At 44.4% G+C, this 14,271-nt stretch overlaps 1 protein-coding gene across 1 annotated transcript in view; it reads right to left on the bottom strand.

The window, feature by feature from the left end:
- MEI1 (meiotic double-stranded break formation protein 1) overlaps window positions 1–14,271 on the bottom strand; it is a 103,603-nt gene that overhangs the window by 25,226 nt on the left and 64,106 nt on the right. The window contains exons 19-20 of the mRNA XM_015150474.3: window positions 13,333–13,480; window positions 4,295–4,570 (exon numbers count right to left, since the gene is read on the bottom strand). Of these exons, the coding sequence (XP_015005960.3) occupies window positions 4,295–4,570; window positions 13,333–13,480 (424 nt within the window). The remainder of the gene's footprint in view (window positions 1–4,294; window positions 4,571–13,332; window positions 13,481–14,271) is intronic.

Consider the following 14,271-nt stretch of genomic DNA (forward strand, 5'->3'; position numbering starts at 1 on the left):
GCTACAATGCATCTGGCCAGACAAACCCAGGTGTGCTGATCACTGGGCAGAAGGAGGGGATGGGGTCACAGGCATGTCTAAGTTTGACTCTTAGAAACCTCCACAGTTGGCTGGGCGCGGTGGCTCAAGCCTGTAATCCCAGCACTTTGGGAGGCCGAGGCGGGCGGATCACAAGGTCAGGAGATCGAGACCACAGTGAAACCCCGTCTCTACTAAAAATACAAAAAATTAGCCGGGCGCGGTGGCGGGCGCCTGTAGTCCCAGCTACTCAGGAGGCTGAGGCAGGAGAATGGCGGGAACCCGGGAGGCGGAGCTTGCAGTGAGCCGAGATCGCGCCACTGCACTCCAGCCTGGGCAACAGCGTGAGACTCCGTCTCAAAAAAAAAAAAAAAAAAAAAAAGAAACCTCCACAGTTGCTGGAAAAACAACTATATATCAACAACCACTCAGGGCCTAATAGTGTCAGGTACTATGTTGTGTTTATACAGTAGCTGTATATTTGTTTATATATTATTTATACCTCTACAATAACTCTTCCATATAGGTGTCACCCCAATTTTTCAAATGAGAAAACTGGGGCAGGCTAATCAGTTTACATTATCAAGAAAGTAATAAAGTTGTAAATTCTACTACACTGTGAGTTAATGAAGGGAAGGGATGAGGTCTACTTCATCTTTGTCACCTTGCAGGGACTCAGAAAACATCTCTGGAAAGAAAAGGTCACAGAATGGGAGGGCTAGAAAGAATCTAGATAATTTTTTCCAATACCTTTCCTTTACAGAGTATGAGGCTGAAGCCCGGTGGGAAGGGAGGAGCATGATTTGTGCAAGGTCATAGAGCCCAGAGTCAAACCAGTTTCCTGGTCTTGCACCTTCACCAACACATCACTGCCCCACTGCCACAGAGCTAGTCCCTCAGAAGTCTGAGTTAATGAATGTTAAAGGTATAAAAGGAAGGGGCTTCTCAGCTTTGAGTGGCTATGGTGAATGCTGAAGGAAGAGGAATGTGTGGACCCCACCATATGGATCAGTGGGAAGGCTCTGGGCAAAACCATGACCCAATCTGTAGTCTCTGCTGTCCAGAACTCTCTGGGACTAGATAGACCAGGGTAACTTGGCCAAGGAGGAAACAAACAGAGTTTCTGTGATGTCATTGTCCCTTCACATCTAAACAAGCTACATGAAAGGCCACCCATTGATAAGAGTAGCAATTAACAGCTTTGTTTTCAGCTGTTAATTACCCATATCAAAAACAGAAATTGGTTTTCAACACAAATTTTTAGACTCTTTTTCCTTCCTGTGGCTAGAAGCTGGGGAGAAATGGTAAGAATTATATATATGAACAGACAATAAAGTTGTTCCCTACTGTTCTTTTTTTTTTTTTTTTTTGAGATGACGTCTAGCTCTGTTGCCCAGGCTGGAGTGTAGTGGCTCGATCTTGGTTCACTGCAACCTCTGCCTCCCAGGTTCAAGCGATTCTTCTGCCTCAGCCTCCCAAGTGGCTGGGACTACAAGCGCCCACCACCATGCCCAGCTAATTGTTTGTATTTTTAGTAGAGACGGGCTACTAAATTGTACGTTGTTGACCAGGCTGGTCTCTAACTGCTGACCTTGTGATCCACCCGCCTCAGCCTCCCAAAGTGCTGGGATTACAGGCGTGAGCCACCACGCCCGGTCTCCCTGTTCTTCTTTTTTACCATTGATGTCTCTAGGGTCTAAGTTAGTGAAAAACTTACTCACTTTGGGCTCCAGTCATAGCCATGACCCTTATTAACTATATGACCTTGGGCAATTCAATTAGCTTCTCTGAGATGAACTTTATCTGGTTCAGAGGCAGAGTCAATGATTAGTGAATGACAGCCCACTATGCGAAGCAAATCAAGAGTGTTCCTACATACTATCTCATCTACCCTCATGTTTTCTCCATTTTCTGTGGGAGGAAACTGAAGTTCAGATTAGCCTCTATCTTCCTAATCCTCTATGCAACAACCCATCTTGAAGGCAACTCCTTTCTGTTAAGCTCTATGCCAAGTGAAGCACAAGACTCCTCTCTGCCCTGACCTCCACCACCTCCAGAAAGGAGAGGTGATGAGGATGGTGCACATTCAACGACAAGGACTGGGTCACCAGGATAAATGGTGGGGCATCCACTCCAGCTTCGCTGGGATGTAGACTCTAAGTATTTGGTCTCCTGAGATTCAATTTCTGTTTGGTTTGCTTCTTTTAATATTTACATCCCGTGAAGTTAGCGGCCTAGCACAGCTTTCAGTTAGTGAGGGACCTCAATTCTAGGAAGACCCAGGCTGAAAAAGGGAATTTGGAAGAGGAGATAATGAGCTCCATTTTAGGCAGAAATGTCAAACAGATGGTTGACTTCATGGGTCTGAGCTCAGGAGAGAGGTCAGGGTGGCGCAGAGATTTGAGTCTTCACTATATAGGAGGCAAACAAAGCCATGAGCGTGAATGAGACAACCCAGGGAGAATAAATTAGACTGAGTAAAAAGAGAGCCTCAGACAGAATAACTGATAGATAGGGAGTCAAAATCTGGGTTTTAATATTTTGATTCCCAACTCTTGTGACCATGGGCAAATCTCTCTAAGCCGATGTTTCATGTATTTAAAAAGAAAAAAATGGCAGGCACAGTCATTTATGCCTGTAATCCCAACACTTTGGGAGGCCATGGTGGGAGGATCACTGGAGGCCAGGAATTTGAGACCAGCTTGGGCAACATGACAAAACACTGTTTCTACAAAAAATATAAAAGTTAGCCAGACACGGTAGCACATGCCTGTAGCTACTTGGTCTTGAACTCCTGACCTCAGGTGATTCACCCAGTTCAGCCTCCCAAAGTACTAGAATTACAGGCATGAGCTGCAGCACCCAGTCAATTCTTGTTACTTGGGAGGCTGAGGCAGAAGGATCATTTGAAACCAGGAGATTGACACTGCAGTGAGCCATGATCCTGCCACTGCACTCCAGCCTGGGCAACAGAGCAAGAAAACAAAAAAAAAAGAAAGAAAAAAATAAGACATAGTCATGTTATATCTTTTCTATGTTTAGACATACAAATGCCACTGTGTTACATTTGTCTACAATATTCAGTACAGTAACATGTTATATAGGATTATAGCCTAGGAGTAACAGGTCATCCCATAGACCTAAATGTAGTAGGCTAGACCATTTAGATGTGTGTAAGTATACTCCATGATGTTGGCACAATGACAAAATCACCTAATACCGTGTTTCTAAAAATGTATCCCCATCATTAAGTGATGCATGACTGTATTGTCACTACTATCCCTAGACAGACTTAGATCTGTCCAGACCCATAATTCAATGGGTCATAATTTATAAATACCTATTATGTGTGAGGAACTGACCCCAAATATTTCATCTGGTGAAGAAAACCTAGTATCTTAGTTCTGTTCCCTGCTACTCTCCTTGGTATCTAATTTGTTGTTTAATGTGCTTTCTTGAGTAGAAGGAAAAAAAGCTGAGTTAAAGCCAGCCACTAGGCAGTTTACCTTATCTAATCTAATTAACCCATCTAATTCCTGATGGGAATTTCAGTAATGTACTTCATTAAAAAGTACTGACAGCCTGGGCAACACAGGGAAACCCCATCTCTACTAAAATACAAAAAAAAAAAAAAAAAAAAATTAGCCGGGTTTGGTGGTGTGTGCCTGTAGTCCCAGCTACTTGGGAGGCTGAGGCAGGAGAACTGTGTGAACCCAGGAGGTGGAGGTTGCAGTGAGCCCAGATAATGCCACTGCACTTCACCCTGGGCAACAGGGTGAGACTCTGTCTCCAGAAAAAAAAGTATTGGGTCATCTGACAATTCTAGGTATGCCTGAGCAAGTAATGCACATATAATATTATCATGTGAGTCATGGCAAAAAAGAGGAGGAGTCCCTCTGCCATCAGAAATCTCCATCTACATGCCCCATGGGCTTCCTTTGACATTAAACCTTGTGTCAGCAGAATCTGCTTGAGATATGACAGGGAGGTGAGAGGGGATAGTGACTAAGATCTGCATTTTATAGTGTCATCCCCTGGGGGGAAGAGAGGCACACATGTCTCAGTTGGTAGACTTCCATTAGACTTAGGAGAGTATGGATTTATAGAAACCAGGCACCTACAAGTAGAAAAGACCCCCCGCCCAACTCACATGTAGACAGTGATAAGTCCAGAGGTGGGCTGAAGCAAATGTGGGTGCCTCCTGATGTCAGTAAACTGGCTCTCAGAGAGAAGGCCCACAATTTCTGAATGTAGAAATGAATGAGTGGTTGCCTACCAGCAAGATGAGCAGGATGCTGGGGATGCTTCTGAGCAACTGGAACAGGACTGCTAAGCTGGTAGGAAGGGCGGGCTGCCCAGCAGAGGTGACATCATCCAGTTCCTCACAGCTGCTCTCTTCCCAGGAGAACCAAAGTTCCAGGACACGGTACCCATACCTACTCATGAGCTCTGGATACAACAGAAAGAACCTGAGCAGGAGCGGATGGTGGGTATAGACTAGCTGCAGGTCTGGGATGCCTTCTAGGAATTTTCTGACTGCACTGACCATAGTCTAGAGGCAAAACAAAGAAAGGAGGTAAATATACCGTGCAGAGGACCCAAGAGACCCCAACATGGCCAAGAGATGACTAGGAAAAATGTACTGGCATCTCAGTATTCCAGGACACCTTGGCTAGCTCATCCCAAGGCACTCTAGTGAAAAATACCACTGTACTTACCTTATAACAGAAGTTCTCAACTAGGGGTCATTTTGCTCCCATGGGACATTTGGTAAAGTCTGGAGACATTTTTTACTTCCTTGATTGGGGGAATGCTATTAGGATCTAGTGGGGAGAGAGTGGGGATGCTGCTAAATATCCTACAATGCCAGGAAAGCCTATCCCAAAAGAAGAATGATCTGTGCAAAATGTTAATAGTGCTGAGGTCAACAAACCCAGCTTGATGATGATACCACAGTGGGTTGTAATTGTCAGTGTGCATGTCTACCTCCCACACTAGACTGAAAGCTGCTTGAGGGTAGCACTGTGACAGATTAATCTGTGCACTTAGTATAGGGCCTGGCACAGAAGGGGTGAAGGGGAAATATGTTGAATAATTTCTTTTTTTTTTTTTTTCTTGAGACAGAGTTTTGCTCTTATTGCCCAGGCTGGAGTGCGATGGCATGATCTCAGCTCACTGCAATCTCTGCCTCCTGGGTTCAAGTGATTCTCCTGCCTCAGCCTCCTGAGTAGCTGGGATTACAGGCATGTGCCACCATGCCCTGCTAATTTTGTATTTTTAGTAGAGATGGGGTTTCTCCATGTTGGTCAGGCTGGTTTCGAACCCTGACCTCAGGTGATCCACCCGCCGTGGCCTCCTAAAGTGCTGGGATTACAGGTGTGAGCCACCATGCCCCGCCTTGTTGAATAATTTCTTACTTCTCACAAACCTACCTCTTCCCATTGCACATATAACAATGTTCAAATTTCTTAGTATGAGGCTGGGCGCAGGGGCTCATGCCTGTAATCCCAGCACTTTGGGAGGCCGGGGTGGGCGGATCACCTGAGATCGGGAGTTTGAGACCAGCCTGGTCAACACGGAGAAACCCCGTCTCTACTAAAAATACAAAATTAGCAGGGCATATTGGCACATGCCTGTAATCCCAGCTACTTGAGAGGCTGAGGCAGGAGAATCGCTTGAACCTGGGAGGCGGAGGTTGTGGTGAGTCAAGATTGCGCCATTGCACTCCAGCCTGGGCAACAAGAGTGAAACTCCTTCTCAAAAAAAAAAAAAAAAAAAAAAAATTCCTTAGTATGCTATTATATGAGTTTTACAGTTTTGGCTCATTTAGGTCTTTCATTCATTGTGAGTTCATTTTTGTGTACAGTATGAGTTAAGAGTCCAACTTCATTCTTTTGCATATATATGTCTAGTTGTTCCTGGAAATTTTCTGAAAAGACAAATCTTTCTCCATTGAATTATCTTGGCATCCTCATCAAAAATTGACCATAAATATATAGGTTTATTTCTGGACTCTCAATTCTATTCCATTGATCTATATGTCTACCCCTATATGTCAGTACCACACTATCCTGATTACTATAGTTTTTTGGCAAGTTCCAAAATAAAAAAGGTATGAGTCTTCCAACTTTGTTCTTCTTTTTTAAGATTGTTTTGACTATTTTGCATTTCCATATGAATTTTAGGTTCGGCTTGTTCATTTTTGCAAAAAAGTACAGCTGGGATTTTGATATAGATTGCATTGAATCTATTGATCAATATGTGCCATCTTAACACTATTAAGTCTTCCAATTCATGAATGCAATCTGTTAATTTAGATTTTTAATTAAAAAAAAAACTAGAGAAAAACAGTAATGTTTTGAAATTTTCACTATATAAGTTTATATAATTTGGATTTGTGTCCCTGCCCAAATCTCATGTCCAAATTATAATCCTCAATGTTGGAGGAAGAGCCTGGTGGGAGGTGACTGGATCATGGGGGTGGACTTCCCCCTTGCTGTTCTTGTAATACTGAGTGAATTCTCATGAGACCTGGTTGCTTTAAAGTTTGTAGCACCTCCCCCTTCACTCTCTTCCTCCTTCTCCAGCCATATAAGATGTGGCGGCTTCCCCTTTGCCTTCTGCCATGATTAAGATTCCTGAGACTTCCTCAGCCATGCTTCCTGTACAGCCTGTGAAACTGTGAGTCACATAAATCTCTTTTCTTTATATATTACTCAGTCTCTAATAGTTCTTTATAACAATGCGAGAACTAATACAAAGTCCTTATACTTTGTTAAGTTATATTCCCAAGTATTTAATGTCTTGATGCTATTGTAAATGGAATTGCTCCCTTAATTTCATTTTCTTTCTTTCTTTTTTTTTTTTTTTTGGAGACAGAGTCTCACTATGTCACCCATGCTGGAATGCAGTGCCACAATTTCAGCTCACAGCTCACTGCAACCTCCGCCTCCCGGGTTCAAGCAATTCTCCTGCCTCAGCCTCCCAAGTAGCTGGGACTACAGGCACATGCTGCCATGCCCGGCTAATTTTTTGTACTTTAGTAGGGACAGGGTTTTACCACGTTGCCCAGGCTGGTCTAAAACTCCTAAGCTCAGTCAATCCGCCTGCCTCGGCCTCTCAAAGTGCTAGGATTACAGGCATGAGCAACTGCACCCGGCCTAATATCATTTTCAAGTATTTTAATAAAGACTTAAGTCTACCTTTTCAGCTCCTCTCTATTCTACCTCCCATATGACTTAGCTAAGGCACATTAAGCTAGGCTTCCTTCCTTGAATGGATAGATTGGGCATCTTCCCACTTTTGCACATTAAATCATACTCTGCTCTCAGCTTCAAGGTTCTCCCTTCACCTCCTCCATCTCCTCCACAAAGCCTCTCCTGATGCTGTATAATCAGACACAATCTTTCCCCTTGTGCTTTGCTGCTTCTTGGCCAGTCCTCCAGCTCCAGGAGAGCATCATTACTGTAGCTGCCTGCCCCATAGGAGATCTTTTTGTCTCTCCTGACAAACTTGTGTTCTCTGAGGGCAAGGAACTTGTTTGATTCATTTCAGACCTGACAGGGCCCCACATGGTACCTAGTTCATGTCAAGTGGTCAATCCACATTGTTGAGCTGCTGAAATGTTGAGAAGCAAATAAAAAATCATGGGCATAGAGCTGTGTTCAACAGCTTAGGAAATGCTGATCAAACTGGAATGAAGTTGCTGAAAAGGAAGAGCTTCTAGGCATAAGTAGGGCTGGACACTCTGAAATATCCATCCCCACAGAGTCACCCACACTCCGACTATTGGGGATCCTCAGACACATACCTCAACACACATCATTGTGTATCTCCTCCACTGCTTCCACAAAGGCTCAAAGACCATGAGAATCAGAAAGGATCTCAGAGATAACTCTGCCCAAGGCCCAGAAAGGGAAGGAGATCTCTCCAGGAAGGCCCAGAACATTAGCAACAGAACCAGAATGTGAACCCAAGAGTCCTGCCTTTCTGCACAATGCAGGTATACAAGGTTACCCTGCTTCTACACAGAGGGCATTCACAGGTAAATGGCACCAAGGAAGCCTTCTCATAGAAGATACCACACAGAGAAGGTAACATCAGAGACAGAAGCAAAGGAAAGGAGGCAAGGTGTCCCTTGCAGCACCACCCCACCTAGGCAGTCCCATTGCTCACCAAGGACCTCAGTGACCATGAAGGGTGCTCCTCTACCCACACCTCTTTAGCTTTACCAGCTGCCCAGAACAAAGAGCTTCCCTGCCTCCAGTAGCTTGATGGTCCCTGTTTGGCCTTCTAAACTCTCTTTCACCTCCCTCCTAACCTTTCTTTTCACTCTGATCAGAACAACTTCCTGATGAACTAGGGCAACATGAATCTACATGAGTAATTCTCAAAAATAATACTGGAGAGAGGAGCAGCGGCTCACACCTGTAATTCTAGCATTTTCGGAGGCTAAGGCAGGGGAATTGCCTGAGTCCAGGAGTTTGAGACCAGCCCGTCTCTACAGAAAAAAAAAAAAATTAACCAGGCATGGTGGTGCATGCCTATGGTACCAGCTACTCAGGAAGCTGAGGTGGGAGTATTGCTTGAGCTCAGGAGGTCAAGGCTGCAGGGAGTTGTGATCACACCACTGCACTCCAGTCTGGGTGACAAAGTAAGACCCTGTCTCGAAAAATAATAATAATATTGAGTAAAATGAATAAACAAATAAAAAGAAAGAAAACATCCATACAGTAGAATTCCAACTAAAAAATATAGAAGGAATTGTAAGCCAGGCATGGTGGCTCACGCCTGTAATCCCAGCACTTTGGGAGGCTGAGGCGAGTGGATCACGAGGTCAGGAGTTCAAGACCAGCCTGGCCAACATGGTGAAACCCTGTCCCTACTAAAAACACAAAAATTAGCCAGGCATGGTGGCAGGCACCTATAATCCCAGCTACTTGGGGGACTGAGGCAGGATAATTGCTTGAACCTGAGGCAGAGGTTGTAGTGAGCCGAGATTGCGCCACTGCACTCCAGCTTGGGCGACAGGGCAAAACTCTGTCTAAAAAACAAATGTATGTATGTGTGTGTGTGTGTGTGTGTGTGTATATATATTATATATATATATATATATATATATAAAGAAATTGTATCAGAAAAATCACTGTTTTGTAATCTTCATTCAGCCCGCATTCATCAATGGATGCTAAAACTAGGAGAAAGTTTGATGAGGAGCAGAATATATACATAGCCTCAAAGTATCTTCCTACTAGATACTTATTAGTTACAAGGAGATAAATAGTAACTTACTTTTTTTTTTTTTTTTGGTAGAGAAAGGCTCTCCCTTTGTTGCCCATGCTGATCTCAAATACCTGGCCTCAAGCAATCCTCCCATCTTGGCCTCCCAAAGTGCTGGGGTTATAGGCATGAATCACTGCATGTGGCCAAAAAAATAGTAACTTTATACTGAAGAAATCTAACACATCAAGTAATCACCAAAAACATTACCAATAATGGGAAAAACCATCATCATATGCCTCCTGAAGACACAATATCACTTGTGTGGTATTCTTGTCCAAAATGTACAACCTAAATCTAATAATGAAGACATATCAGAAAAATCCAAAGTGAGGAACGGTCTACAAAATAACTATTCTGTAATCTTAAAACATGTCAATGTCATGAAGTCGTAAAACAAAAAAGGTAAGAAGCTGTTCAAAGACCAAAAAAAAAAAAACTAAAGTGGGACACATGACAACCGAATGTAATGTATAATTCTATATTGAATCTTGGACTAGAAAATGAATAGCTATAAAGAACATTTTGGGCCAGGCGCGGTAGCTCACACCTGTAATCCCAGCACTTTGGGAGGCCGAAGCGGGTGGATCACCTGAGATCAGGAGTTCAAGACCAGCCTGGTCAACATGGTGAAACCCTGTATCTACTAAAAATATAAAAAATTAGCTGGGTGTGGTGGCAGGCTCCTATAATCCTAGCTACTCAGGAGGCTGAGGCAGGAGAATCACTTGAACCCGAGAGGTGGAGGTTGCAGTGAGCCGAGATCACGCCACTGCACTCTAGCCTGGCGACAGAACAAGACTCCATCTCAAAAAAAAAAAAAAAAGTAGAACATTTTGGTATAAATAGTGAAATTTGACTATTGACTACTATGGATTACATAGTATTATTATTATTTTTTTTTTTTTTGAGACAGAGTCTCGCTCTGTCACCCGAGCTGGAGTGCAGTGGCCGGATCTCAGCTCACTGCAAGCTCCGCCTCCCGGGTTCACGCCATTCTCCTGCCTCAGCCTCCCGAGTAGCTGGGACTACAGGCGCCCGCCACCTCGCCCGGCTAGTTTTTTGTATTTTTTAGTAGAGACGGGGTTTCACCGTGTTAGCCAGGATGGTCTCGATCTCCTGACCTCATGATCCGCCTGTCTCGGCCTCCCAAAGTGCTGGGATTACAGGCTTGAGCCACCGCGCCCGGCCGATTACATAGTATTATATACAATGTTAAATTTCTTGCTTTTGATCACTGTACTCTGATTGTGTAAAAGATAAAGTCCTAATTCTTAGGAAATACACATTGAAGGATTTATGAATAAAATGACTATCTGAAAATTATTTTCAAGTGGTTCAGAAAAAAAGAATATGGGGGTGGGGATGGGAAAAGAGAGAATGCAAATGAGATAAAAATAAACATTGGTGAATCTGGCTAATCGATATCTTTGAACTATTCTTGTAATTTTTTGTAAGGTGCAATTATATCAAAATAAAATTGACTAGAAAAATCAACCTGTGATTGTATGTTGCCCTTTATATATTTACATTAAATTTTATCTTATTTTTTGAGACAAGGTCCTACTCTTGTCACCCAGGCTGGAGTGCAGTGGCATGAACGTGGCTCACAGCAGCCTCGACCTCTTGGGCTCAAGTAATCCTCCCGCCTCAGCCTTCCCAGTAGCTGGGACCACAGGTGTGCGCCACCATGCCTGGCCAATTTTTAAAAATTTTCTGGCCGGGCACGGTGGCTCATGCCTGTAATCCCAGCACTTTGAAAGGCTAAGGCACGTGGATTGCCTGAGGTCAGGAGTTCGAGACCAGCCTGACCAACATGGTGAAAACCAGTCTCTACTAAAAATACAACAATTAGCTGGGCGTAGTGGCACATGCCTGCAATCCCACTGTAATCCCAGCTACTCAGAAGGCTGAGGCAGGAGAATTGCTTGAACCCGGGAGGCGGAGGTTGCAGTGAGCTGAGATGGTGCCACTGCACTCCAGCCTGGGAAACAAGAGCAAGACTCTTGGTTGTTCAATTGTTAGAGAACTTTTCGTTTAGAAGCAAAGGTTTCTCAGGTCATGAAAATTATTAGTATTCTGAAAAAAAAAAATCAAGACTGAAGTTCAAGTAACTTTCTGTAGATCACACAGTTAACTGATGGGGGAGTCAGGACTCCAGCTCAGACTTGACTGACTCCTAAGGCTCATTCCTTAGTACCACCTCTGGATGGTACAGGAGCAAAGAGCTCTGAGGTATTGGTATCTCCTTCTGGTAACAGTTTATCAAAGAAAGTGGATTGCTGGGACTCAGATCATTGTTAGTCAGGCTATTGGATCACTTTCATGGTGGTTGTGTGTGGACAAGTTTTCTCTCTCCAGATTCTTTATAAACTCCTGGGATCAAGGGCCATGTCTGATTCATCACTGAACCTCTCACCTATGTCATAGAATATTGCTTCTGTTCCTTAGTGTGGACCCTTCAGCCTAAAGCTAAAGATACTGTTCCTTCATTGACTATTAATTTTGCCTCTTTTTGATTACTGTTGAGGCAAATGTGATGCGAGTAGACCTGGTTTAATTTGAATGGAAACAGAAAGGCATAGTGGAAGTGAATGGGTTTTCTTTTTTCTTTTTTTTTTTTTTTTTTTTGAGACAGAGTCTGGCTCTGTCGCCCGGGCTGGAGTGCAGTGGCCGGATCTCAGCTCACTGCAAGCTCCGCCTCCCGGGTTTACGCCATTCTCCTGCCTCAGCCTCCCGAGTAGCTGGGACTACAGGCGCCCGCCGCCTCGCCCGGCTAGTTTTTTGTATTTTTTAGTAGAGACGGGGTTTCACCGTGTTCGCCAGGATGGTCTCGATCTCCTGACCTAGTGATCCGCCCGTCTCGGCCTCCCAAAGTGCTGGGATTACAGGCTTGAGCCACCGCGCCCGGCCGTGAATGGGTTTTCAAGTAAGACACACCTGGGCACACAATGTCCTGTTGTCTTTCTCTTTGTGATAGTAGCAGCCACTGGTGATCACTGCCTAGATCCACTAATTAATTAGGGATTACAAAACAATAATATTCTAGTTCTGTCATTCTCTCTTTGTTTATTAACTTAAATACTTGTATAAAAGGAAACTCCTGGCTGGGCGTGGTGGCTCACGCCTGTAATCCCAGCACTTTGGGAGGCCGAGGCTGGCGGATCACGAGGTCAGGAGATGGAGACCATCCTGGCTAACATGATAAAACCCCGTCTCTACTGAAAATACAAAAAATTAGCCAGGCATGGTGGCGGGCGCATGTAGTCCCAGCTACTCAGGAGGCTGAGGCAGGAGAATGGCGTGAACCCAGGAGGTGGAGCTTGTGGTGAGTAGAGATCGCACCACTGCACTCCAGCCTGGGTGACAGAGCGAGACTCTGTCTCAAAAAAAAAAAAAAAAAAAACAGAAGGGGAAACTTCCCCTCATTAACTATTCAGTTACTCTGAAGGGTTAGATTACATAGGAAACATAGGTGAAATGTTTGATTCTTTTCCTTTGGTTACCAGTTTTCAAAAACATGAGTTTGTTGCATAGCATCCTCTAAAGGTGACTGAAGAGTTTTGTTTTTTTTTTTTCAATTTTTAGTATTTTGTAGAGACAAGGTCTTACTATGTTGCCCAGGCTGGTCTTGAACTCCTGGCTGAGGCAGGAGAATCGCTTGAACCCAGAAGGCGGAGGTTGCAGTGAGCCGATATCACACCATTGCACTCCCGACCTCAGGTGATCCACCCACCTCAGCCTCCCAAAGTGCTGGGATTATAGGCATGAGCCACTGTGGCCAGCCTCAGTCCTGATTTTCTTATCTGTAGAATGCAAATAATAATCTCTTCCTCCCAGGACTGCTGAAAGAATTAGGTAAATTATACAGGCTCTGTATGAGTCTGCATCCTACTCCTCTCCACTCTCTAACACCTCCACTTTGTCTCTCTCTACCACATGCTTGTCTATACACTATCATCATCATGGTCTCTCAGGGAACACTAATGTAAAGAGGTACAGGAGGAGGAGGAGTCCAGGCATTGTGGTCCATACCTCATGTAGTGTATTGTCTTTGTCCTGGCAGATTGCAAGCAGATAGATGGAGGCTTTGAAGACCACCAGTGGGGGGCGCTCGCCCTGGTCCTGCAGAGACAGAAGGAAGCTTTGTACAGCCTCAAATAATTCTGCCTCTGAGACAAACCTGTCAACCAAGAAAAGCCTGAGTGAGAAAGGCAGAGCTGGCAGGCCACTGGGCTCTTCCATCCTGCCTGGCCACATCCTTCCTCAGCCCACTGTCCTGCCCCAGCATGCCCACAGCCTAATGACATCTTATACAAACAGTGTGCTATACATACTTACAAAGCATTGCCATATACATACATCGCATTTTTCTATGCCTTGTGCAAGACTCAAGGCATAGAACAATGCCTTGTTAGGGGCCAAATACTCCTCATTCATACTTGGGAGGTGAGCTATCTGCCAGCTGGACCAGCACTGTTAAAGAAAAGGGTGCTACTGCTAGGGTTCAGAAGGCCCTGCTTTGGCAGCTACTCCACCCCTCTCTTTTTGTATTTATCATTAAACAGTGGTGTATTTAACAGATATAACACCAAAAGCATAAATGACAAAAGAAAAAATAGATAAATTAGAGGTCATCAAAATTAAAAATATTTGTGCTTCAAAAGATACCGCTAAGAAAGTGAAAAGGGCCAGGTGTGATGGCTCATGCCTAGAGTCTCAGCACTCTGGGAGGCTGAGGTGGGAGAATTGCTTGAGGCCAGAAGTTCGAGACCAGCCTAGGCAATGTAGTCAGACGTCATCTCTACAAAGAGATGGGAGGATTGCTAGAGCCCAGGAGGTTGAGGCTGCAGTGAGCCATGATTGTGCTACTGCATTTCAGCCTCGGTGAGACAGCAAGATACGAAAGGAAAGGAAGAGGAACAGGGAAGGGGAAGGTAAGGAAAAAGGGAGGGTAGAGTAGGGGAGGGGAGG

The sequence above is a fragment of the Macaca mulatta genome, chromosome 10 (genome assembly GCF_049350105.2).
Source record: "Macaca mulatta isolate MMU2019108-1 chromosome 10, T2T-MMU8v2.0, whole genome shotgun sequence".
NCBI lineage: Eukaryota > Metazoa > Chordata > Mammalia > Primates > Cercopithecidae > Macaca > Macaca mulatta.